Source organism: Hirundo rustica, chromosome 2 (assembly GCF_015227805.2).
Source record: "Hirundo rustica isolate bHirRus1 chromosome 2, bHirRus1.pri.v3, whole genome shotgun sequence".
NCBI lineage: Eukaryota > Metazoa > Chordata > Aves > Passeriformes > Hirundinidae > Hirundo > Hirundo rustica.
Genome location: NC_053451.1, coordinates 45,383,476 through 45,410,524, shown reverse-complemented (window position 1 = coordinate 45,410,524; position 27,049 = coordinate 45,383,476). Strand labels below are relative to the sequence as shown.

General features: G+C 42.6%; 2 protein-coding genes across 5 annotated transcripts in view; both read left to right on the top strand.

Annotated features, from left to right (window-relative positions):
* MICU2 (mitochondrial calcium uptake 2) overlaps positions 1-11,049 on the top strand; it is a 135,770-nt gene extending 124,721 nt beyond the window's left edge. For both annotated transcript variants that reach the window (XM_040054952.1, XM_058419283.1), the window contains exons 9-12: positions 5,490-5,661; positions 5,948-6,056; positions 7,501-7,658; positions 7,944-11,049. In XM_040054952.1, coding sequence (XP_039910886.1) covers positions 5,490-5,661; positions 5,948-6,056; positions 7,501-7,658; positions 7,944-8,048 — 544 coding nt within the window. In that variant the 3' untranslated portion in view covers positions 8,049-11,049. The remainder of the gene's footprint in view (positions 1-5,489; positions 5,662-5,947; positions 6,057-7,500; positions 7,659-7,943) is intronic.
* Positions 11,050-18,007: 6,958 nt separating this feature from the next.
* ZDHHC20 (zinc finger DHHC-type palmitoyltransferase 20) overlaps positions 18,008-27,049 on the top strand; it is a 48,672-nt gene continuing 39,630 nt past the window's right edge. Inside the window, exon 1 of one of the 3 annotated variants that reach the window (XM_040054814.1) lies at positions 18,008-18,169. In XM_040054814.1, coding sequence (XP_039910748.1) covers positions 18,052-18,169 — 118 coding nt within the window. In that variant the 5' untranslated portion in view covers positions 18,008-18,051. The remainder of the gene's footprint in view (positions 18,170-27,049) is intronic. The other 2 variants (XM_040054815.1, XM_040054813.2) reach the window with 2 other exon arrangements.

Sequence of the window (27,049 nt, the reverse complement as noted above, 5' to 3'; positions counted from 1 at the left end):
GCAAATGTTTCCCTGGTGAATATTAGGAAATAGAAATTTCTGGAGTACGTTTATGTATATCACTACTAAAGGTGTGTGCTCTTAGTCAAATACAGCTGGAACAGTATTCTCCTGTAACATTTTAAGAAAATATAAAAGAATATGCAGTAAGCCTTAAATCATGTAACAAAAAGGGTAGATTTAATACAGGCAGCAGTCTTTCTTCCCAGAAGATCTGAACAAGTTTCTGTTTCAGATGACACCATTCAGTTTTATACCTCAACAATAATGTCATCTTCTAATACCAGGTCCTGTCTTAGAGAATGTCCCCAGAATTCAAGGCTTTTTTATTATTTTGTGTGGATTTCTCCTGGTTTTTAATACAGAAATAATTTTTCGGTTAACTTGTGCTTTAATTTCCAACTATATCAAATGTTCTATCTTTTATTCTGAGTAGAAAACTATTTCGTTTTCTATGTATAGGAAATATTTCTTCCTGACAGAAACTGGGGTTTTTTTCCCTGAAAAAAGTCCCTTACTGATCTTGTTTAAGTATGTCTAATCCCAAATAAAAGAGAAGACAGTATTTCACTCCCTAAACAGTTTACAACTGTGACTTTTTTCTGTAATCTGTCCCCAAGCAAGCTTAAATCTCTCATATTCTCCTTGAAGGAAAAAAGAAAGTGCAGAGAGCATGGAAAGGATATTAAAAAAACTCTCTGTTGTATTTTTTCTAGGATGTCTTACAAAAAAAAGTACTTCCCAGTATGGTTAAGCAATGGGCATCTTTTAATCATATGAGGAAAATTAGCATTTCAGTCCAGTTTATGTCATTTTCTTACCTGATTTCTTGCTTCCAAACTTTTTATCAGTTAATGAAATTTTATGCCAGAAATTTTCTTTAGTTATGGTTCTTCTTTAATTTCTGCTTTAGATTGAAGGTGACAATTTGTATAACCATACACAGATCATGCCTTTTCCCTAGCTATCCTGTTTCTTTCCTTCAGTATTTTAAATTCCTTGACACATTTTATTTGGAACCTTTCATTTAAAAATCCAGAATTATCCAGGCTGGATCCCACTGCTAGTGCTGACATTTTTGGGGGGCTGTGGTGGGTATGTGTGTCAGTGCATGGATGCAGGCTCCCTTTCAGATGTCATCATCAGCCAGCATGCCGTGCTTCTGCTGTGATGACAGCTTCTACATTTTCAGTGATTTTCATCTGGGGATTTGGAATTGCTTTGCAGAAATACAGTGTGATTGCCTCCTTACTTGTCTCTGTTCCTACACTTTTATCTATGTGTGTGCATATAGAGAGAGCCATAATACATAGAGATTACATCAGTTACAGCCAAGATCGGGCACTGAGGAAGGGGAGAACAGCAACAAAATCTGGCTTCATTATATTCCTGTCATAACTCAATCTTTCCCAATATTTCCCACATACTTAGTAAAGAGCTTGAGAAAAATATTTTTCTTCCTTTCCCCTAAGCTTAGCAAAAGAGTAGCTCAGTTAGTTTCTACAGAGCACTTAAAAATGAAAGTGAGTGTTTTGGTTTGGAAATGCTAAGGACAGTAAATCAAAGAGGGTTTTGCTTGCAATTCTGAAAATGGTGAGATTGATTAACTGTCTTAACGCTGCAAACCTGAATTTACAAGCATAGATCTAAATGTTCTCTAAAGGTTAATGGTCAAGCCTTTATTAGATTTTCTATATTCTGGTTTGAAAGTCAGATTGCAAAAAGGCAACCTGCAGCTGGTTTGTCACAGTCCTTTGGTGCAGAGAGGGTTATCAATTCTTCAAAAGGACTTTGGTGTCCAAAGAGGAGCCAAAGCGTGGTACAACTGCTGGGGTGGTATATCCACCACTATCGTTGTTAGATTCCCTTCCTATAAATCAGTGCGACAGGAACTGGTCAGTTCTGAATTATGAGTGTTAAAGCTCTACACAGACTGCTCAGGTCAGGAGGTGGGAAAAAAACTTTCCCTAACATTTCCTTTAGTTTTTCAATCTACTTCTTTGTGTGCCATAAAGAGTACAATGCTAGCACTTCTCCACTTGGAGCGGGAATAGCTGCATTCCTGAGGTCTCCCCTCTTTTAATACATTTTCACTTCTATTTGTGGTGGATTAACACTATTAAAGCTGAGTTGCCAAAAGCCTTGGGATACTCCCTCTTTCTTTAGTAGAGTCCATTACAAAATGAGGGATAAATCCTGATAAGGTTTCTGGATGCTGTTGTAACACGATAACGAATTTGGCCACTGGCCTTCAACGTGGGTGTTTTACAGAGTGTGGATAAAGTGGGCTGTCTTAAAGAAAGTGCTCTCTCTTCCTAGCCTTTTCCCCATCCTAAAAATTTTATGTTTTACCTCCCTTTTTTGTTACTTGGAAACTTAGAGCTTTCTTTTCTTTTCAAGACCTACTATTAGCATGAGAGTATTCCCAGTGTAATAATTTTTTAATTGTAGTGCATATCTATAATCAGAATCCTGTTCCTCTACTTCAATTCTGATTCCCTACAAAGTCCCCAGCCAAGATCCCACTGACTTTGGGAGAGCAGGAATTTCATTCCTGTGCTTGTTTTTCCTAATATCTGGATACATTTTGAGGACTTCACGGCTGAAACTCATTGCACTGTGATCCAGAAGATACAAAAGCAAGTATCCCTAGTGGTATCTTGACATTTATGTATCAGGTTTTACTTCCTAACCAGAAAGTTATTTTTAATAACTTTTAATAACTTTCACTTAAAAAAAAAAACCTCATTAGGATTTTTAACTCTCACATCTGGGAATAAGAGTGACCTAGAATGCTGATGCGATGATTCATAGTATTTTAATTTTTGTAATATGGGAAACTATCACATAAATTTTAAATTGCACATTTCAGCTACTGCTCCAAGTAGGATTTGATATGGCAGGAAATCTTCCCACTCTGGCTTGCCAGGAGCAAGCCTACAAGTTGAAATGAACTTCAATTAGAGGAGGGCAAGAACAAAGAAGCAAGAACACAATGAGAATGCAGCGGCCAAACCCTGTGCTGTCTGCTCTGGCTTTGCTGTCCCTTTTAGCAGGCTAATGTGTGCAGCTTGGTGGGCTCCTTCCTCATCATGTAGGAATGATTGATCTCTCCGCTTTCCTGCCTTTATTGGGTGTGGCTAGAGGGCAGGTCACCAAGGCTTGTCTGCTTTAGGAAATGCAATATTCAGAAAAGGTGGAAGAATCTGTTTCTCTGCCGTTGCCTGTGGCTAGCAACCAGTAAGGCAAATGACTGAGAGCTTGCTCCCCAAGGTAAATAGCTCAATTCTCAAGACTCTAAGTCTTTTGCAAAATAACGTCTACCTTTCATAGATAAAAATCCGAGAAAATAAAACACATGTTGTCTTGTTTCCCCGCATCCAAGTTTTAGGCACATTTCTGTAAGTGACCTTATTTTCAGCAACTTCTCCTCCGGACCAGACGTTACATGAGTTGGAAACTACAGTCAAAGGAATTGTTCTGCACGGTCTTGGCTGTGTCTTCCAGCCAACTACAAACCACACATCCCAGATACCATCTCCTCCTTGCCTGTGATGGCCACTCTCAAAATGGCCCCACTCAGTCTCTGCTGGGCTGGCTCCATGCCAGCACGCCAGGTCCATGCTGTTCTCTCCCTCTGCACCTCGACCTCCCTTCCCGAGATGTGGGGCTGTGGGTGCAGCAGGGCTGCTTGTGCCAGCCTGTGGAGCCAGTGTCCCTGGCACACACTGGCTGCGGTGCTGGCCAGAGGCAGCAGTCTCCTTGTGAGTTACAAAGACAGGAGCTGGGCCTGAAAACAGAAGGGAGGTTTGCAAGCTGTGCAAGGCAGCTCTCACCACTCTGCAAGACAACGGGCTGCCCAGTCACACCGACTGCACTACCTGGTCCTTTGGTGTTGCATCCGTTTCTGAGAGGGAGGGCTGGGGGAATTGAAAGTGTGTCAGATCTTAAGGTAGACTGTGGAGAAACACCTAAGTGTTTGGCTATACTGTAGAATCCCCTTTACTAGACCAGAAAAAGGCACATATAACATGTGATAGCATTTTGTACCCTTCTTCACTATTACCATAATTCAGCCCTAGCCTGAAACTGAAATTCGCCTCCACTGTCAGGCTTTCATTTACCTGCCTGTCCTGAGCTGTGAAGCATTTGTTGGCCCTTTACTTCCATGTGTGCAGCTCTACCTGTTAGAGGGAAAAAATACAGGAGTGAGCTTATGCTGCAACAGCAGTCTTCAGCTAACCCCTTATAGACTTCACAGAGCTTCAAGCTACTAATTGTCCAAGTGATCTCATTAAAGAACTAAAGATAGCTGTGTGAACTCAAATGCTGTAATTTCAAGGGAAAGAATTCAAACCCAGTGAGGCCAGGCAAGCACTGATGAACAAATGAGCCTCTGCTGATATTGGCTACGCAAACCCTTAGCTGTCCTCTTCTCCGATTAATTGCTTTGTCCCAATATAGGAGTATTTCATTCCCTCCTGTCAGTAATTTCTGCAACTCACTAAAGCAGGGTTCCTTAGAAATACGGAGGGGACTCTGGCAAACACCACTAGTTTTAGCTTTTATTTAAAAATCACCACTTGTTTTTGGATTGCCCCATTTCTGAAGTGGAAAATATCAAATTAATCACACCGTATTGTCTGTGTTAATTTTTTTCAAAATTAATACTAGCCATGTAGACCAGACTGGGAAAACTTGCAGCTACAGCTCACAGTTAGAGCCCACAATTACTGCATGTTATTACTTGCTTCTTGTAATACTTTTTACTTTCTTTCCCAAAAGAATGGGTGTTCCTAAAATCCTTGGTGTTAACTCCTTTTTCAGACAGCTTTCTTCTTACCTTCCCAAACCTCTGCAACATTTTCTGTGCTCTTCTGAACTCTGTACAAGTCAGTTGTAATCCTCTCTAATCTGTCCTCTAGTGAGCACAGAACTGATTCACCAAACCTCTGCTTGTAGTTATAATCTTTGATACATTCAGTCATCTTCTCCTACAGCAATGATTTCAAATTTCCTCTTTCACCTTTGTGATTATTACGGCCACATCTTTTTAGGCACTTTGCAATCTTGTCATTCCTCTCTTATTAATATGAAAACCTCATAAACCATGTGTCAGGCCTTCAGTTACCGTGTCCTTTTTCATTCATTTTTTCATTATGCTGCTGCCTTACCGATTCTTTTCTCTCCTTACCTGCTCATTTTTAAACACGAGTAAAACCGCGATGTCCGATGCGTCCCGAAGTTCAGCTGGCAGCAGCCGCCTGTGCGAGCCGAGAGCGCGCCCTGCTGGTGTCCTTCTGGAAATGCAGCCCTGGGAGCTGGTTTAGGTTTCCCCAAGCGCCGGGAAAATTAAACCAGCTTTTAAACAGCAGTGTCCGAAGTCTCTGTGGCTCAGAGCTGATGCCTGCTGCGCTCAGTAGCTAAGGCAGTAGTGGTGATGCAGGGACGGAAGTGTCAAGTGGTGCATGATGTCTGTTTACACTTAGATTCATGGAAAATCTGCAAACGGAAGTCCAAGAAATGGAATTCATAAAGTTTTCAAAGGGTTTGAGCGTCATGAGAAAAGAAGACTTTGCGGCATGGTTGCTCTACTTCACCGATGAGGAAAACAATGAAATTTACTGGCAGAATGTGAAAGACAGAATCGAAGCAGGGGAGGTTGGTATCCAAAGCATGCTTTGTTCTGCTTCCTCCTTTGCACGCACAGGTTTTCATTTGAATGTGGTTATCTAATGAGGTAACCGGTTGCCAAATGAATTATTGCAGCCCTTGAGTTTTACACGAGTAAGAACAATGATAATTGGCCAACTGAGAAATAAAAATATCAACAAAATGAGTAGGCAGTCACATCTAAACACTAAGTCCCACAAGACTAAATGGCACAAAATAATTGGGATTTGAATGTATATTCATTATATGTCATCTGAATTCTGTGATACTCTAGAACATCAGTTTGGAAGAATTCAAGACTTTCTGCAAGTTTACAAATAATCTGGAAGACTTTTCTATTGCCATGCAGATGTTTACTGTAGCCAATCGTCCTGTTAAGCGGGGTAAGTGCTGTACGCCTTTCCTACAGGTTTTTTTAAAGGGAAAAAAAACCTAATTATGGAATTAATGTAAATGAGTCATCCCAAAGTACCACAGTGAAGTCCAAAAATATTATACTGCTCTGTATTTGGACTTAATTCTATTTCATGAAAAAATAATAACATAAAGTTTCCAAAATGTTTTCATTTAAAAGTTCTAATGTGCTGTCATATGAGGATTAATCACAGCAGACTAAAGCATAATCATAAAATGGTTTGGGTTGGAAGGGACCTTTAAAGGTCATTTTTCCAAACCCTCTGCCATAGGCAGGGAACTCTGTCACTGGGTCAGGTTGCTTAAATCCCCACCCTACCAGACCTTGAACATTTTCAATGATGAGACAGCCACAACTTTGTACAATTTCTTTATCTCCAGTCTAAATCTACCCTTTTTCAGTTTGAAAGCATTTTGCTTTCCTGTCACTACAGGCCTTAGTAAAAACTCTCTTTCTTATAAACCCCCTTGATATAGTGAAAGTCCACAATAAAGTCTGCTCTGAGGTATCTCTTCTCTAGGCTGAACAACTCCCTTGGCCTTTCTTCACTGAAGAGGTGCTCCATCCCAAAAATTATCACATAATTTTTGTGGCCCTCCTCTGGACTCACTCCATGTCCTCACTGTGCTGAGGAGGATGTGTTATGCAATTAAGTCTATCAAAAAGAAACAATGTTGAAAAGTGGGGTTTAAAATAAAGATTTCAAGGAGGAGGGGGAGTTGCTTCCTTCCCATATATAAGAAAGAGGAGCAATGCATCAAAAGTTTTATGAACATGCAAATGCTTTTTGTTTTAATCCTGAGGGTGTTACTTAGTTGTTACTCTTGAAGGACAAGTCTCATAAGTTATTTTAAAATAGTATCATAAAAGGTTCCTAAGGAAATCTGAAGTGGTATTAACATTCATTGAAATTAATATTTGATGGGCTCATGTGAAAGAAGATGAGCGATGTGAGAAGACAGAAGGAGAAATACATACTCTTGAAAGATAAATGTTTGGATGGGATTTGAACCAAAGAAAACTGGGGGATTTACAACTTGTGACTTTCATTACTATGTTTATACACTGAACCCCACTGTAATTGAAAGCAGACAGCTGCTGAGGTAACTCATGGTTGTTACATGCCTATATGTCTAATTCTCTCCTGAATTATTTGTCTATATTAATTTTATTAATTATATTATTTATAATATAATAAATTAAAAATTAATAAAGACAGTGTTAAAAAAGAAGAAGCAAGCTAAGAATGCATGAACTGAGGCCTCCTAATAGTTTACTGGTTTGCACATCCCAGATTCTCCAGTAAGGATACCCACCAGCCATTGTAAATTGGACAGAATCCTGCTATTTATAAGCTTTCCATTTTCTTTGCAAGTTCAGTCACCTGTGATGTAATATTGTGTCTTTACTAGCTGAGTTCAAGAGAGCAGTGAAGGTGGCAACAGGACAGGACCTTTCAGATAATGTTTTGGATACCATCTTCAAGATTTTTGATCTAGATGGAGATGACTGCCTCAGCCATAGCGAGTTTCTTGGAGTCCTGAGGAACCGAATTCATCGAGGTTTGAGGGTAAGAAACTGGCATAATTGTTTGTAAATACTACAGACGATTGCTACAACTCTCTTGTAAATGCTTGTAGAAACACAGGTAGAGTTAATGAATAGAAAAATATATATATTTTAAACTGGATAGTACTTAACGCATATGAATCTGGGAGGAGTGCTGCCACTAAGAACTTGTTATTTCAAGTGTGAACTACGGAAGCAGCAGCACAACATAATATATTGTCTTGACACAGTCTGGGAAGAGGAGCCTTTTTCATTCAAATGCTAAATGCACTTTATTTATTAACAGGTACCGCAGCAGCAGGGCATTCAAGGTTTCTGGAAGTGTGTGAAAAAAGAAAGCATTAAAGAAGTCAAAGAACTGTGGAAGCAAACTGGGAAAAGTCCTTTTTGAAGCAGTCCATTTCTCTTTGGCTTAAGTGTTTTTTCTTTAGGGGAGTTTGTCTGTCCTGTTTACATAATAACTAAATCAAAAATGCTCTTTTTTTAGCTGTAGTTAACATTTAATTAACCCAGACTCTAATGCAATAATTTTATAATCGTTCCAGTGCAATCAGTTTGGTTTACAGAACTGGTATCGCTTTTGACCTCCATACAGAAGTACTCTTGTTCTAGGGATTTGTGCTGTTTACTGCTCTGTGGAGTCTGACCCTGCACTGTAGGATACAGCACGCACAGGATTGAATAATGGCCCCAGGCATGAACATCACAGCAGTAGCGTCTCCTGTTAAAGGAGTGGACATCATCTCAGCCACTGAACACAGCAGCTCTCTTTATCCAGCAAGGGCAGAGGTCCACAAGGCAAAATCAACACACTTGCACAACACATTTTAAACCAAGTTATCCTAAATCAAAAAGGAAAATTCGCATCTCAATATGGGGATCTGCTCATGTGCAGGTTCCTGGTGCTTGATTCCACCAGTTCCTGTGTGGATGTCTGGTTTGTCTGCCTTCATGGTGTTAATATTAAACTGGAAATACAAGACTGATAGGCTTGATGCAGGGTTTAAAAGTTGTACATCGATCAGTGAGTGTGCATTGAGTGTCTCAGACATCTTCCCCATAGTATAAATGAGAAGAGAAATCCTGATTCTATCAAACACAGTGGTAGCTACAATTTGACTCCTGGCTATTTTGCTTTTAATTGTATTGCAGAAGATGAATGTGTAACGAGTAGTTGTTTTATCATACTAAAGGTTGTGACAGGGAAACCTGAAGTATCTCAGGAATTCAAGGTTATAATAAGCCATTGATGAGGTAATATGTCCAGTAAAAAACCAAATACAAATATTTATTATTCCAAATGCAAAGTTAGACCTAAGATCTTAAACGCTAAAAGGAGGAACAAATCTAGACTAACACTTAGAAATTGCAGATGAACATTTTTAGCAATAACATAAGGTGCATCTCTATGTACACTGGTGTGCACATTACATGTTTTGCTTTCTTACAATCCCAGGAGCTAAAAGCCAAGTCCAGATCACTCTTCCTAGTTGGCCACAATGTATAGGAGCGAGACTTATCTGTAAATCTGTCAAGGTTCTTCCTCTTTCCTCAGCTGTCTCTCTTGTCTTGGCTGGGGTGAAAGCTTAACCTTTCAGGACAGGTTTGTGGTAACAGAGATAATAGACTCAAAACATGGACTAGGGAAACATCTCGAGAAAAATAACCAAGAAATCTCACCACTCTGTGAGGTAATATCCATCCATTTTTTGTATGACATCAGCTGTGTTTGCTTCAAAGTTGTAAATAAGCCCAACATGTGGTGCTTGGTTGTCATTTCTTGGGGTTTTATGAGAAGAGGGGAAATTTCCATGATAAGTAAGACATTGGGGCAGCTCTCACTCGGTGCAGGTACAGGAGAGAATGCATTGGGAAACCCTAAAGGTCCTGCCTAAGGAATACTGAGAATGTGTTTGATGTGTCTGTAGCTGTCCCATCTGTGCTGAGGACAAGTCCTAGTGCCTGAGCCTTGGCATAGTGATCTCTCCTAGGCAACACAGTGAGAGGCCAGCAAAGCAACTCTTCCCTCATGGCCTCAGATTGGAGCTTTAATCTAAAGTGCTAAACAGAAAATGCTTGTAGTCCTGTCATGGACATGCACCCAGAACAAGACCATGCTTGTGGTGATGTCCTGAGACTGTCTGGAAGATCAGGAACCAGTGACCATCAAGGATCCCTTTTCCCCAGGAAAAAATCCAAATGAAATTAACCATGTGGAAAGAATCCAAATGCAATAAATGTCTCAGCCTCCTCCCCTCACACTGAGCTCATGCAGTGCTGTGTGGGCAGCAGGATAGCAGGTGCCTGGTTTACTTTGTGTGTTTGGAAATTGTAGCTTCTGGTGGTGGGAGCAAAGGTGGCACAAGTGGGACTGGCACCACAGTACCACAGCCAGCTGCACTTCACTGAATTATCAAAAAACGACACTATGGAAAAAGAGCTTCCGTGGCACAAAAGTATATGTGTGTTCACCCAAAATGTGCTTTGTGCCACCTCTGGCTTTAATGCAAGGCTGCCTTTTATTTGTTGCTGTTAATATTTTGGCAAGTAATTTTTACTTTGGAGTGGAAATTATTCCCTAACATTTTATTCAGTGTGAAGTTAATAGGTTTATGATGTTTTCTTATTGTTTTTGTGGTTTCTTTTGTTTACTAATTACTTCCTTCTTACAAGCTCTTTGGTTTTCTTTTGGAAAAATCAACTCATTTAGCTTTAGTGTATCTGGAAGTTTAATTTCTCAGTGCTCATTTCTATCTGGGTTTGTGCAATCAGCAGTATCTGCTTTCAGGGATTTCAAGTTTTATTTTTCCGCAAAAGCTTTGGTGTCAATTTCAGAGGAAAAGCAAAGAGATATTCTTGTGTTTTATACGAATTTTGTGTTTATAGTAAAAAAAAAGGGGAAAAAAAAAAAAAAAAAGATTGATTGGAAATTAAAATAGAGTTATAAATAGTTTCCAGAAGTTATCCTGAAAGTGCAGCCAGGAAGGAACTCCTTTAAAGACCAGGGATGACTTGTCCGTCAGGCTTGAATAATCAGACTCTGTGTTTAATTTGTAAGTTTATTTTTATTTGTCAACTAAAATGCTTTATAAAACAGTCTTAAATAAGTTCTCATTTTTAATATCTGAGACTGAAAGAGATATTCATGTATTTAGATAAACCCTGGGTTTTAAGAAATTCATTATATTTTAAGTGTTTGATGTTTAGTTCCTTTTAGTCACTGTATGTTATTCGCAGCCTGTCTGTGAGCATTACTCAACACAATTTAGTTAAGGTTTGTGCCAGCTACCAATCTAAACATATTAATTGTGACTTGTTTTAACATTAGGAACTCTTCCTCTGAACAGAAATATATAGAAATGCTAAATAAAATTTATTTTTTTTTAAATCTACCACATTGCATCTGAATTTTACATGGAATAAAGATGAACACGTTGGACATTGCAGAAGTCTCAAAAATTGATATAACGTATCAAAAGGATACACAAAAGCAAGTGCAGCCACTTACAGCATATAACTCCTTTACAGAATTTTAGTTGTTGTATTCCCATAAAAACACTTTTTACATTTCTTTCTTTGTTTACTTTAAGCTGATGTCTAAGAACCATTTATTCTTCATTTCCAAAGGAAGCAAAGGCAAAGTGCAGTGCAATATACTACAAGTAGCAGAAACTCATTGGTTGTTTCTAGAAATTAATTCTGGTGTCTCAGTTTGTACAAGCCTCTTTCTAAGAGCAAAAGTCCCTCTGGATTCAAACCAAGTTGGCAGGTTTTAACAAAACAGGCAACAACGAGGAGTACATGTTCTGCATAGCAGACAAACAGCCAGGCCATGGACTGTGGTGTCGTGGCACTTCACATGTTCAGCGTATAGACCAAAAAAAAGATCACTGTCCAATAAAGCGCAAGAATGGGAACAACCCTGTTGCTTACAGGAATTATAAAATTCAAGTATATTGACCATACTTTGACAAAAACATAGAAATGGATTGATAAGTGTACATCAAAATTTAAAAATACGGTTTTCTTCTCATGCCAGAGTTCTCACAGGAGAGGGCAAGCATACCTCATACCTTCAGTTTTAATTTTTCCTATAAAATAGTCACAGCTGGGTCAGGAAACTACTCCAATGCAAGAAAAAACTTTGAGTCATTCTAAACAGAAAATACGTGCCCAAATGACGTTGTGGTCATTATTAGTGAGATCCAAGTTGCCCAACAAACAGCTCCTGTAATGCAGTCGGTGACAAGGGAAGCGTGAAGATGAATGTGGCAGATGTAGACACCCTCTTCTAGTGCCCAGCTGGCCACAGAAGCTCCTCTTACAGAAGCTGAAGATGTCACCCAACAAGAAGCCTAAAGCCCTTTGCAGAACAGAAAACCTGAGAGACTTGAGCACTCACAAAATTAATCAGCAAAAAAAGTGTGTGTCTCTTCACTCATTTATTTGAATGTTTCCTGTTGGCTTTGTTTATTAAACAATTCCTAGTTGATTCAATGATTAAAAACAAATTGTATGACATATGTGGAGACAGATTTCCCATTAGGCTGGTGTTGGCTTTGTTGATGTTTCCAGTTCATTAAGTGGAGTGCCCTAGCTCAGAGCTCTGCTTGCAGCCTGGCTGCTGCTCCCGCACGCCGCATTGCAGGGAGCCTGCTCAGCACTGCTCGCACCTGCCTGGGCTTAGCCACAACACCTCGTACCCTGAGAAGTAGAAGACTGTGTTTTTCCTCACCTGTGTGCCCCTTGTAAGTTTAGATTGGATATTAGGGAAAAATACTTCAGATAAAGGGTTGTCAAGCACTGGAATAGGCTGCCCAGGGAGGCAGTTGAGTCACCATCCCTGGAAGTGTCAAAAAGATGTGTAGATGTGGCACTTGGAACCATGGTTTAGTGGTGGTAGACTTGGCAGTGCTGGATTAATAGCTGGACTTGATGATCTTCGAAGTCTTTTTTAAATGATCCTGTGATTCTCTTCTGCCTCTGGCAGAAGGCTGGCCTGCCTTTCCAGGCTGACCGAATGGTGGAAGTAACATGGACAGCATCATGCTGTGGGAGGACGGACACAACACCTTGCAGAACACTTGTTTATGACTGGGTTTATGTTGGCCAGATTTCAGACATGCAGATTTGAAAGGTTGGGAGGAGGAATGTTCCACAGGTAAATCAGAGGAATGTGTGGGAATTTTTCTCATGGGATTTCAGATGCAAGCTCACTGCTCTGAAACAGCCTTGGAGGGCCTGGCATTTCTCCATGCACTGCAAAGGGAGCACAGAAGATGAGCCTCGCTGGACTAAACCTGTACTTGGTGAATTCCACGAGCACTTTCCTGGAGAAAGGATGTTCTACAGAGGTGTTTTACCACAACACTATACCTCAGGTCCCCTGCTTTAGGGGAAAATTTGTCGGTTTTACTGTTAGCCCATGGAGCAACTGATAGCTCTGAGTCTCCCCAAAGAAAAGCAATTGTTTTAATTTAAGACTTTTCAATGAAATATCTTTAAATTTTCTTTTTTCAGGATACAGATTTTTTTTTCTTTTAAATGATGTGGCCTCTTACTGTGTTTTAATCTACTTTGAAACTGATGCTATTGGAATGAGCAAACATTACTGAAAACATTGTGTACATCACTTAAATAATGTACAGAGAAGGTAATTCCTAGAGCAATGGCAGATGAGTCTCAGGGCAGAAGATTACATTCACTGTTGAAAAGAAAGGATACCAAAATATGGTGCTTTGCCACTGATCTTTAGAAAAGGAGACAAATTAAACGATAAGTCCTAAAGTTAAAAGAAACAATGCTACTAGAAGAAACAAAAAAGCTATTAGAAGAAATTAAAAATTTAGGAAATATGAATATCACTGAACAAAGGGATGCTAGGTAAGCAAGGACTTAATCTACATGGCTGAAATTGGGGTTTTTTTTAAATGCTGTTTGACCAAAAATGCATCCTCACAATTTATAAACTTGATCAAATGCGAACCAGGGCTACTAATCACTGGTAGTTGGTGTGTACAAGATTACATGATCTGTACTAGAATGTGAAGAGCAAATACTTTACATAATCTCAGTCAGTTTTATGTATACATCAGGAACGCAAAGGCTCCAAAAAATTGATTTGTCTCATATTACAAGAAATAAATGAGACTAATTATGATTTTGCGTCAGTCTCCACCTAAGAGGTTGGGTTGCTTCTGCCTGGGGATTGCATGCTCCTGGAATTATGATGAGCTTCTTTGAGAGGGAAAAAAAATACAGAAGCAAAATGGAGATTAAACTGTTGTGGATTATAAACTCTAAATAGTAAAGAAAGAAATTCTGAGTAACAGGAGTGTTTGCAGTGCCTTGCTCTGGGACCAACAAACATCTGGAAGACTGCAACAGATCCTAATTGGTGCTGAGGCTGCAAATGTTTAACTTCTCTTACACATTTTTAATGTGACTAAAGCAGGTGGGCAGCCAGAAGTGGAGGTGTGATGTGAAAATGGACAGGAGATACCTTTTTTCCCCAATATTTGACAGTCATGGGATCCAGTGAAAGTGTGGTGAGCAGCTATTCCCACAACATGGCATTCTGAGTTGCTCTTCAGCTTCCCAGAGTCTGCTCCAAATGTAATTTCTTGTCCCTCCCCACAAATGAGGCAGCAAAGTTTGCACAAGCTGCACTGCAGCCATATGAAGCCAAACAGGTGCTCAATAATTCCTAGCAGAGCTTCCTTCCATCCTGCTTGGCTTCTATTCAAGGAGCTGATTTCTTCTCAAGAAGTCCTTGTAGAGACATCCCAGGTGGCTTTCAGAAGTGGAAGATGATAGTTCCTGCCAGCTGTGCCAAGGGGCTTCTTGTGCAGCAAAACTCCTCAGTGGGAGGCACTGTCTGGGAATAAATAGTCCCTCTCTGCCACCTCACAACCTTGGTGTTGTCCTTGTTTAATTCAGTCTCACTTCAGTTCCTGTCATTATGCAAACACTGCATGGAAATGTTGCTGGATAGTAGCTGGTGAAAAATAGTTTGTCCTGTCCAAGGTTTATGCTGCAGCCACTGGCTTTCCATCCTACCCGAGGCACCTGTCTGACCCATGTCAGAGCTTCCAGCTTTGCCAGCATCAGACTCCATCCAAACCACACACAGTGGCTGTTCCTGCAGCTCGGTATGGACCTGCTGAAAGGGGGAATGTCAGCCCACACATGGCTCCATTGATACCTCTCTGGGTGAAACTGGAGTCAGCATGAGCACAGAAGACTGGGATAGGGAAGATCATGTTGGAACGCGTCACATCTTCCCTAGCATAATGAGCTGTTTGCTAAGTTCACTATGCTAGGGAAGATGTGAGGGGATCCAATATGACTAAGCCTTTATTCATGGCTGTGCTCCTTAGTCTTCATGTTAGGAATTGTACTTATTGTGAAGGGTCATGGGATTTTTTCAGATAAGCTGGTGGAAGCACAGCCAAGAGGATGGTCAATGCACAGTAACAACCAGCTACACACAGCACATGCTTGGTAAAAGTTGTTTGGAACTTTGCTTCCCAGGTCCCTTCTTAGATTCCTGAAGGCTTGGAAGAACAGTGTCTCTTCACCGAATACACTACTAAGAAACTAACACAGCAATTAAATTATTAAAAGCACATGGAAGTATCAAGCTAAGGCAAATTCAGGTACTTCTAAAAGCATTATTAACAAATATTATTTTGACACCAAGAATTTAAATCTTCTCCCCTTGTCTTGAGGCCAAGTTTTAACAGTCCCATGAGATCTTGAGGTAAAGCACATGCCAGCGGTTGTGGCATGTTTTGACATCCTTAAGAAACAGATTCATAGAATCATTAAGGTTGGAAAAGACTTCTAATTTCATCAAATCAAATTTTTAACCCAGCATTGATGTCTTCATCACTCAAACATGTTCCCCAAGTGCCACAATTAATGAAGGTTAGAGGAGCTGGAATACTTTAACTGTTTCCCTGTTGTGCTAACCAGCGTAGTCCTAGTTCACATTAAATCCAAACTGCTCCATCCTTGTCAGTACTTCCTGTCAGAGTGACTGGACCCCATAACCAAGATGCTGTCCATGGAACCAGTCACTCCTCCCTTGCCTTACAGCTCTCCATTAGGAATTGGCTGCACTAAGTTCTTACACCAGCTCTCTCCCTCTCCTGCAGTCGTCTTCTTTTCCAGCCCTTGCATTACTGCATACAGTCCTGCAATCCCCTTCCCTGCTGTCCTGATGCTGCTCCCAGACACAGCGTGCACAAGCATGCCCATACCCAGAGTTGATCCCGGACTGATCTTCATCTTTCCATGATCCCTGGGCACATCTCCCTGCTCCATAGTTATTCTGTACATCAGGGCCACATGTTGCTGCTTCATTGCTCTGCTCTGATGCCCAGATGAACACACACACATATTCCCACACATACAGAGGCTGTGTCCTGGGCATTTGGCCAGGGTGTCCCCTCCCTGTTAGCTGTTCAGAGGATCACAGAGTGGTTTGGGTTGGAAGCGACCGTAAGGATCATTTTGTTTCCACCCCTCTGCAGTGGGCAGGGACACCTTCCACGAGATCAAGTTGCTCATGGCCCCATCCAGTCTGGCCTTGAACTCTTCCAGGGATGGGGCTTATGTGATTATAGTTGTGCTGAGTTGAGAATTGTTATGTTGAAGGTCTCTTCCTCGATGATTCTGTGATTCTGTGAACAGGCAAGGCCATAGCAACTGCCCCAGTCCTGCCAAGGTGAATCTCACTGCCGCTGCCCACCGCACCAGCTCCAGGGGCTCACAGGAACTGCAGGGCACCAGCCCGCCCATCCTGTTGTGTCCAAACCTTCTTTCAGGGCACTCTTCTGAGGTGGTGCAGCCACACCCCTCAACCTGTGGATGTTGTCTGGACCCTATGGATGGGATGCTGTCTTCCCTATGGATGCGATGCTGTCTGTTCCCTATGGATGGGATGCTGTCTGTTCCCTATGGATGCTTTCTGTCCCCTGTGGATGGGATGCTGACTGTCCCTTACGGATGGGATGCCGTCTGTTCCGTTTCCCTCGGCTCGGGCGGCTCTCCCCGCCGCCGCCAGGTGACGCCGGAGCGCCGCGGGAGCCGCCTTGGGGCCGGGGACGCACTCCCGGAGCGAGCACGCTCAGGCTGGGCAGGGAGATGGGGATTTTTGCCATGGCGCGGGCCGTTCCGACCCGGCATCCACCCACAGCAATGCCAGAGCAAGGCTAAAGATTTCAGGCGCTCCGGACGCTGAGCCCCGCAAGGCAGCGCCGGCGGCGGCGGTCGCCCGTGGTGGCGGTGTGGCCGCAGCTGTCAGGCGCGCACCGCCGTTCGGGAAAGCGCCGATAAAACAAAGAGCGGTGAGTTCCTGCTTTATTTATGAGTTCCCCTTGCGGCGCCCGGGCTGTGTAAGAGCTCGGCGAGCAGGGCAGGCAGCAGCCCGGCAGCGCCCGAGGACGAGTGCCCGGAGCTGTCCCAGCGCCTTCCTGCCCGACACCGACCCGCCCGGGCAGGGCCGCGGAAAAGAGCAGAGCCCGGAGGTTTGAGACCGGGTTTTTGGCTGGAGGAGGATCTCGGCCCGAGACGGCCCCGCCGGTGCGAACAGAGGGAGGCGGAGGGCGGCGGGCCCCGAGGCGCATGGCGAAGGACGCATCGGGAAGAATGTAGCCAGCAGGTGGAGAGAGGGGATCCTCCCCCACGACTCAGCCGCACTGAGGCCACATGTGCAGCGCTGTGTCCCGTTCTGGGCTCCTCAGTACAAGAGAGACAAGTTGCTAGCGGAGGACCACAAGAATGATTAAGGACCTGGGGCACCTCTCTTATGAGGGGAGATTCCAGGAGCTGGGCCTGCTTAGCCTAGAGGAGAGAAGACTGGGTGGAAATCTCGCTAATGCATATAAATATCCCCTAGGCAGGTGCCAAGCGAATGGTGTCAGGCTCCTTTTGGTGGTGTCCAATGACAGGAGGAGGAACAATGGCCATAAACTAAAACACAAAAAGTTTCACCTCAACATGAGGAGGAAGTTACCTTGGAGGGTGGGCAGAGCACTGGAACAGGCTGCCCAGGCAGATCATAGATCACAGATCATCTCTCTCTGGAGAGATTCCAAACCCACCTGGAAGCGTTCCTGTGTCACCTGCTCTAGGTGACCGTGCTTTGGCGAGCGGGGCTGGGACCGGATGATCTCCAGAGGTCCCTTCCGTCCCTAACCATCCCGCGATCCAGGGAGGCGTTCCGGCGCCCCGAGAAGGAGGCGGTGGCGGGCGCTGGGGCCGCCCCTCTCCCGCCCACTGCGGCCCGCCCAGGGCCCGCCCGGGGCCGGCTCCGCAGCGGCGGCCGGAGCTGCAGCCGCCGCCCGCCCGTCGCAACGCCGGCGCTGCCGCGGTGCCCGGCAGGGAAGATGGCGCCGTCCCACGTCCTCAAGTGCTGCCAGAAGGTGCTGGCCTGGGTGCCCGTGGCCTTCATCGCCCTGGTCGTGGCCTGGTCCTACTACGCCTACGTGGTGGAGCTGTGTGTGTGTGAGTGGACCGGGAGGGTCGCGGGCGCCGGGAGCTGCCGGCCGGGCGTGCAGGACCCTCCGCCGGCCGCCTCCTCCCCTGCGCCCCGGTGGGCTCGCTTCTCCCTGCGCCCGCCTCAGGCTTTCTCTCAGGCGGCGGAAGGACACCCTGCCTCGGGCGCTCCCTCGCTCCCTCCCTCGCTCCCTCCAGACCGGGTTTACCTGTTGTCCTCCCGCCTTCAGGTGCCTCATGGCGGCGGGGTCCCGGCCCGGAGCCGCCTGTGGAGACGCGGGGAAGGGTTCGGAGGAGAGGAAGGAGGCCCAGGGTGCTTCCCCCTGTCTGGGGACAGGGACTTCTCGAGGGCTCAGCCCCTCGTGTCTCCTCGTGAGGAGTTTGCCCTCTATTTTACTGTTGTTCATCCATCTGGTGCATCAAATAATTCCTTAAGGGTGTATAGGGGGTTCCCCTCCCTCCTTGTCATTCAGGAGCCCGGTGCCGTTGAAGCATTATGAGACTGGAAACATCCAACTTAAGCGGGCTGGGGAAAGGATTTAGGGCTTAGGGGGTTTTGTCAGGCCGTATCCAGGCTTTCTGGACGAGGATTCGTCTTTATATAAATCTGACTCGCGGCCGATGTCGGTCAGGGTGATATTTACCCTTTACTGTCTCGGAGGAAAGTTCGGTTCGGGGGGATGTTGGCTCTCTCTGGGCAGCGAAATGGAGGGGAACTGCCATGTGCAGTGTTCATCAGACTTGCTGAAACTTGGAAGCAGCATAGGAAAACTAAGGAATGGGTTATTGAGCATTTGGCGTGTTTAAGTAAGCTGAAATAAAGAAGAACCTCAAAAGTACTAAGAACGATTTTAAGCTACATATAGGTCTGTCGAGTATCTGTAGGTCCTTATACTACTTGTTATTTGTGTAAACTACGTGTTTTGATATTCCTAACTAGAAAAAAAAATGTTTGCATGTGCTTTGGGTAAACTGGTATAGAAAGCCTTCCATTAGCAATAATCAGTTCGGGTTTTTCTGTCATGACTTAGTATTTTGGATAACTTTTCTGTATGCTGATGTTATTTCACAGCCTTTTGTATTTGAAGATCTGGACCAGAACATGAACCATGGGCAAAAATGTTATTTGAACTTTAAATAGGTGACACATAGCTGTAAAATAATGCTTGAGGTATTACGTGAAATGTTGACATGTTTGCAACATAGTTGCAAGTACGTCAGTGTATCCAGACTTGCCAAATTACTATTGTTCAGTTGTCTATGTGAATAAATAGGTTTTTCTGGGAAATCATGCTTAAAACTGTAAACATTTGAAAACAAATGTGAGTCAGTCTACTGGAGGTCTGGCGCATGGGTAACTGTAACAGTAGTCCTGAAAGGGGCTGTGTGAGGTTATAGACTCACATTTTACAAGTTTTCTGTACCCACTACAGTCTAATTAGTATGACAAAAGGCAGATTAGGGCTATTCTTAAACAAAGAACAAAACCTCGGGGTTTAACAGACTTGCCCAGGGTCGCACAGGTGGTCTCTGCTTGAACTGGGAACAGAGCCTCAAGCTCTGAGTCCCAGCTGTGTGTCTTGATCACAGAGTGGGTCAGGAACTACGTGCTGGTGAATGATTTCTCTGTCGTGGACATAGAGAAAGCTGCAAAGAGCTCTTCTGAGTTCATTAACGTTTTGTTTGTGTGAAAATTATTGAGAGGACTGGCTCCTGTTGGTGTGAGAGCTCTTGCATATCTGAGTCTGGTTTCTAGAAGACTGGCACTTTTTGCTCACGAGTCAGCTCTAATAATGTCCACACATACAGGCTTTTAAGAAAAAACATCACTTAATAAGCAAAAATATTTACTGACTTCTGTTGCTGTCACTGAATTTTCAGTTGTTACTTGTCTAAATCATGCTTGATGACCAAGGATTTTATTTGTCTTGTGAGTTTTTTCTGTTGTGAGTGGAGGTTTTTGGTTTCGTTGATTATTTTTAATCTGTTGAATTTTGTTTACACTCTTGAGAAAAAGTCATCTCACCAAGGAAGAGGAAAGGGATTTTGTGTTTGGGTCTTTCTGGCGTTGTGGGTTTTTTCCTTCGCGTGTTTTTACTCTGTGGTTGAGCTCAAACCGGGATTGAGAGGATTTATAGCAAAACACAGGATTTTCTGTTTGTTTTGGCAGGTATGTTTTCCTCCTGCTGGTGCTCCCTATGTTCTGTTTGTTTGGGGAACGACAGCACTGTGTACTACGAGGAAGAGCAAGGATGTGCCTCCAGCAGACAGCTAATGAATGAGGCAAGGCTGGCCTTTGCCGATGTTCACATGGGGCGGGTGCAGGAGCAGGGCTTATGGCTTTGGTAAGAGGCTGATGTGTGCCTCCGAAAGGAAGCAGAGGTGGAGGAAGGAAGCTTTAGAAAAGAGGAGATACAATAGAAAATTTCGAGTAAATACTGGGTAAAAGAGAAATTGAAACCCCACAGACACCAGTGTTTTTTCAAAGTTTATTCTTAAAAAAAAAAAAAAAAAAAAAAAAAAATCAGTAAGTGCTAAGATGTGATGCTAACAAGGAAGCAGGAAGAGGGAAAGCCTTTATTTCCCCAGTTACTACTTCTTCCTGGTTCGGTTGTTCTTCTTTGTAGTCCTTGGTCATTTATTAAAGGCTGAACATATATTCAGTTAAGAAATCAAGTGGGAAGCCAGGCTTAGTGTAGTATCATAAAGTAAAAGATGGTAAAGTCGGGGCTGCTTCTTTTGTCACATCACCCCTTTTCCTTTCAGTTTTGCTTCTCTGTGCTGCTTGCCCCACCTTCCTCTGCTGGGGTGCTCACGTATTGCTCAATGTCTTTTGGTGTCTGATGGACAAAGGCTTCTCTGTAATTCACGCCTAGTATGTATTTACTGGGTTATGCCTCTTCCATAACCCTAAATTATAATACTTAGACACTGGCTGTGAACGCCGAGGAGGACTGGTGTGGATAGGATGAAGGGAGACTCATGAGCTTGTCTACTGTTTTCCTCCCATGGGAGCTGCCAGCATGGTTCTGTCTCTCTGAAGGTGTTGAGCACTGGCTTGTTTAGACCGCTGTTGCTGTGTAGTTGTGATCCATCAAGTAAATTAGCTATTGAGCTAATTGGAAAGGTGAAAACAGCCAAATGTATCTAAGTTGAAGGAATGTCAGCGTAGTGTAACAATTCAGTGAACATGTGTAGCCCAAGGAACTGCAAAATACTCGAGGCAGGCCCTGTTCAGAGGGCTTTTTAAGTGTTTCGAAGTAGAAAAATCTGAATGAACACTTTCACACTAAATTATTTCTTCTTTTCACACATAACTTGCCCAGCGCTCTGTTTGCAAGAAAACACAACTAGCAATACATAAAGGATATTGTAAAATAGCTTTTTGTTGGTTTAAAACCATTTCACGTGTTCCTTTATGTTATCAAAACATGTTTTGCTTTTAACGTTGCTTTTGTAAACAATGGCTATATTATGCTGCTGCTGAATTGGACTGATTGTGTTTGCTTACCACATCCCTCAGATGCTCGGAAAGAGCGAGGCGCTTCTCTCGTGGTTCGCTTTCATTTGTGGCTGACTTGGATCTTCTTGTCTATCCCAAACATTTCTGTAGGTGGTGGGCTGTAGTGCAGACTGGTTAGAGGGTGGTCACAAGACACTCTTTTGTCACGTGGAGTTGGGGGGTGAAGTCAGCTCATTTCTCACAGACAACCCTTCAGCTAAAACACTTGCAGGCTTTGGTAGTGCAGTCTTGCACTGAGAAAAACAGTTAATTTTGAGTCGTCCACAGCTCCTAACTAAAGGGTAGTGATTTGTGTTATTAAAAAGAAAAAAACAACTAAAGATCCTGATCAGGTTAGCTTTTTACTACTATACTGAAGATTACATTTGCTGAAAATGACAGTTCTGACTCTTCTCCTGAGCTAGGAGTTTTTGGGATAATGAATTGTTTTATGTGTTTAGTAGGCTTGTGTATGAATGAGTGTTTTCATGCCTCAAAGTATGGAAAGCTGTCATTTAGAAAGCTGTGGGAGTAACTAGTTATGTATTGCTTTCGTAGCATCTAGTTGCAGAAAGTTTGCTTTTTTTCACACAGGGTAATGTCTAGGGTGTCTGAAATCCTGGCAAACAAAGCGGTTTGTAATTTGTTTAGAATGCATAACTCCATGTTAGTAGTACAAATTATACTCCTTGCTGTTCCAGGAGACTGCAATGTCTCTTGTCAGTAGGGAGCTAGCTCTGATTTCCCCAAAGCACGGCCCTTATGAGGAGCACATGGTGGGATCTGTTGTAATGCTCCCATCTGAAGGGTCTGTTGCATAAACAGAGAGAAGGTAATTCCATCTGCCTCCTCCAAAAGAAATCTCTACTGGAAATGCTAATGCAATATCTCTCAAGCAGTGGCAAGGTGATACCAACAGCGGTTCTGATTTCAAACACAGGAAAAGCTGAAGTATCAGCACCGAGGTACAACATTTGCATGTTAAACGTGTAAAAGGCATTCCCATAGGAAAAGAGGGTTATCTGTCAAGAAAAGGAAAGCAAATTAAACAGCTTAGATCATTAGTAAGTGAACTTATGTTTACATGCCTCTCGTGAATTTAAAAATACAGAAATTGAACCACTCTGCATACACTTAATTTTGTTGTAATCTCTCAGCATAAGTGTGCATATTATCATCTTAAATGGGAATTTTCTGTTATTATAAATAATGAGAATTCCTGTTGAGATGCTCAGACTGGATACAGATTATTGGGAAAGCTAAGTGCTCAACTGAGGAGAAGTATTATCTTGTGTGGTGCCTTGCACTGTATTGGTCATACTGGTTTAGAAGGACAGGTGGACATGTGCCTTTTGCATGAAAATGCAATCTGCTCTCTTGGCAGTCCTCTAATGGAAAAAATGTTCCAAGTACAACAGCCTGGTTTCTTGAAGAGTTATCTTGTGTCTGCCCTTTCTGTCATCAGAAGGACCCCCTCCCTCCCTGCCAGCCCTCTGTCTGCAGTGCCCACCCCAGCCCCTGCATCTGCTAAACCATTCCTGACAGCTCTGCAGTAGTTGGCATCTTTCCTTGATCCCTAATTACCATTTGGTCAAAAAGAAGTGTGGTGCAGTGGCCAGTTTGGTGTTGCTTGCCTTGCTCAGGGGACTAGGCAGAAAATGAGCAGCAGAGCTCAGAGCAGCTCTCTGCTAATGGGGAGTTTGGGCTTGTCTCTTCTACTGTGCAACAGCTTTGATGAAACTTAGTGGCACATATTTTGTGTGAGACCTACTGTGAGCCTCAGCACTTGTCTGAAACTGGTCCATGGGCAGGATGGTTTTGGAGTAGGGTAGAGAAGGGACTTAGGAAAAGCAAGGAGCTGAGTAAGTGTCTGAGCTAAAGCAGGAACTCTTCCTGTGGTTTTACTTTCTTGTAGCTATGACCACTCATTGCTGCAGTGCTTCCTGATTGCCTTTTGGATGTGGACTATAAAAGCTTTTCATCTTGCTTTGGGTATTTAATATTATGGAAAATAATTTGTCTCTAATTTTTTTTTTTTTTTTTTTTTTTTTTTTTTTTTTTTTTTTTTTTTTTTTTTTTTTTGTCTCTGGTAACAGCAGTAGGAGATTTCTGTGTGCCTCTAAAGGTAGAAGAGTTATCTAAATGTCACTTTCATTTTTAATCAGGGGTTTTATGTTCCTTCATCACTTATGGGTCTCTGGTTTCCTACAAGATGCTATGGATAAAAGGACCAGAATTACAAGCTTATATTTTCAGTAGACATTACTTTGAGGTCATTGACCCACTACATTCAGTGAACTTCAGGTTCTTATGTCTGCTGAAATTTCAATAATAAAAACTTTGTTCTCTACTGGTTCATTATGAGTTAATGTAATATGCTTTTCATAATAAAAGAATTTACAGGTTTAAAAGATGGGTGTCAGAGCTGAGTTCTCATATACCTGTGATAGTTGAAATACTTGGATGGCACTAGACCTGCTTTTACTCTTGGAACTCAGGACTGTGATGGAAAATGAGAGTAAGATAAATTCTAATTGTCTGCCTAAAATTCTGCCTGTAAATGCTGAGGATTCATGCCATTCATTTTTTAGCCATTCAGTACATCGCTGTTTGTTAAAGAGTTTCCTACAGCTGTAAGAGTTTATGGTAGTTTAGCATGTGCTTTCCTTACCAAGAACTGTAGGTTCCTGAAACAGCTTTTATGGAGTTCTGATCTCAGTCATTAACTTCTTCCTGCTGGTGCATAATCTTCCTGTAACAGGACGAGTATCCATTTTTTTTTTTTTCTCATTAGAATGTGTAAAATGTAACAGAAACATATGGGAAGTAAGCACAGACCACTTTTTATTTGTGTAAGCTGAATCTCAAGCAAGGTATGAATCGGATGTAAAAAGGATAATGAGATTGCAACAATTTCATTTGTTCTTTTAGCTACCTTTCCTTCTGCTGTCACTTAACTGTTTTCTGTGGGATGTGCTTAACTCCTCTCCCACATCAAGAAACAAACACGCCAGATTTTTCCAACTCTTCTGCTTTCCTTCCTCCCCACAATCTTCAGTGGAATACCTAATCTTTGACTGTCTTCCCTTATCTGTGCTAGAAGTTAAGTTCCCCCTCTGTAGCATCTCAAGCTCTGCTTTTCCTTTTTCCCTAAAAGACCAAATGGCTCATCCTTTCTTTTTTCATCTTTTCTTTCAACGCTTAAAATGTCTTGTGAAATTGTCAAAGACGAGCGGATCACAAGAACAGCATGTTTGCCTTTGCAGTTTCTGCAGCCATCTCTCTGCTGCTGTAGATGGTGCAGCATTGTCTTAAATGTGAAGCATGGAACCATTTTAGTCATATCATCTACAGAGAGAGGGTTTCAAAGCAGCATTATTTTGTTTGTGGTATTCCACTTGTGCATCTCGATGTGTGTTTGTCTCCAATGTGAGGGATTTTTATGCATCTTGTGAAGGGCTAAGCACAGAGATAGCTGTTTGGGTTATTTTGGGTTTTTTTCCTTTTTTAAAACCTTTCTGTGACAAAAAAAAAAGTTCAGCACTTGAAGTAATTCATCTGGAATTAAGCAACTGCCAATGCAGAGAGGACGAAGCAAAGTTTAGATTAAATTTAAGTAACCATGAAAGAAACAGACATTATTTGTTTGAGGAGACCTAAACAGATAGTTATTGTATAAGCTGGTTTGCAGTTGTGTGTGGTAGGCTTAAAACTTATGTCAAGTGCCTCATCTGCTGCCTTGTCGTGGGTGTGAATGCAGAGAACCTGTAATTGTACCATTCCTCAAGACAAGTAGTCATTGCTTTTAGCTCGGTCAAGTTTGGATTAAAAAAAGAGAGAAAGGAAGGGTATTTCCACAGATTTATATTGCTTTGTGGTTGACTGAAGGTTTTCATGTCTGTTGGTTTGTGACCTGTAGATTTACCCTGAACATTGCTGAAAGGTGCCCAAAACCTGGAGCAGAGCTTGGTTTCTGCCCTGTTTTTAAATATCCTATGTGACTAACACTCAAGTGGTTTTTTTTACAGTATCTGAAAAAGGATGCAATAGGATTTTAATGGGGATGTTTTTTGTGTCTATATTTTTATGTATTTAATCTGCTATTTCTTAAGTTCCACGTTGAGGGGTTTAAATAATTGTATTTTTAAAAAGTTTGCCTTCAGCTTTGTAATCGCATACAGAGATATTATGGCTGTGTTCCATGGGAGATGCCTGCTGAGATAAAGCTAAAAGCAGCAAGTGGTGCAGAGAGTAAGCTTGAACTTCTGTAATAATTCATACTTTAGACAAATTATAAATTTTGCCAGTGGAAAGCTTCAAGGCCATTGAGTACTAGAATCAATTATTTTTTCTCTTTTGTGTGGCTATTTTCTGTTAACATCCTCAAAGCTGTAAATATCCTACGTTTCTCACTACTTCCCACGCTTGCAGAACCCTATTGCCAAGTTAAGAGTGGAAGCAGCAATCTGTTGGTGAGCCGAAGCAATGGTCTGGGAGAGCTGAGAGCTTTTAGGCACATGCAGGGCCTCAGGAGCTGCACTTCCAGTGCCTCAGGATCTGTGGTGGTCTCCTACCACGTGACAGCTCTCTCCTCTCGCTGTGCGCCTGCTCTGGAGTCCTGGTCCCATCCCAAGTGATGTTCCTGCGTGTCCTCTCAGGAGACAACAGGTTTAAGGGGCTCAGCCAACTCACACCTAGCTGTAGGAGTTTAGAAGAAACCACTCTCCTGATCTAACTTCCTGCAACTCACTGTGGTCGCTGACTTTTGTGTTCTCTTGGACGTCACAAGCATTAGTTCCCACCAGAGTGCACCACCTGTGTACTTCACCTGCAACCGAGGATGTTCTTGCAGCTGTGTTACGGTGTGTGATAGCTGAGGAAGATGACAGAAGTTAATTCTCTTAGTAGGAGCCGTGCATGCATCAAGCTCTGCTTGTTTCTTGTTAGGCAGCGTGCCAGCCCTGCTGCGTCACGTCCAGTGCTCTGCCCTGGGAGCCCTCATGCATCTCGGAGGGGCAGTAGGCAGAACTGTTCTCCCCTTGGCACACACTGCATTGGGATTTACAGTATTTCAATTAATGTGCTTAGAGTCCTGAGTTTATGCTTTCCAAGAATATGTGGTGAGCTGTCGGCAGGCAGGTGAGCTCTGAGGATTTTTTTTTTTTTTTTTTCTTTATTTATTTGCTGGAAGCAATAGTTACTGAATGACAGCTGTTGGATGATAGGTCTTTTGTATGCTTGCCTCTCTGGTAGCTCTGGACTACAATCAAAGATTTAGTCTAGATGTTCTGGAGCATCCATAAATCCTTTTGCAGCGGCTCATAGAGTCTTTGTGCTGTCACTTTTTTCATATTCCTAAGTAATCTGGTACTTAAATGAGACCTGGT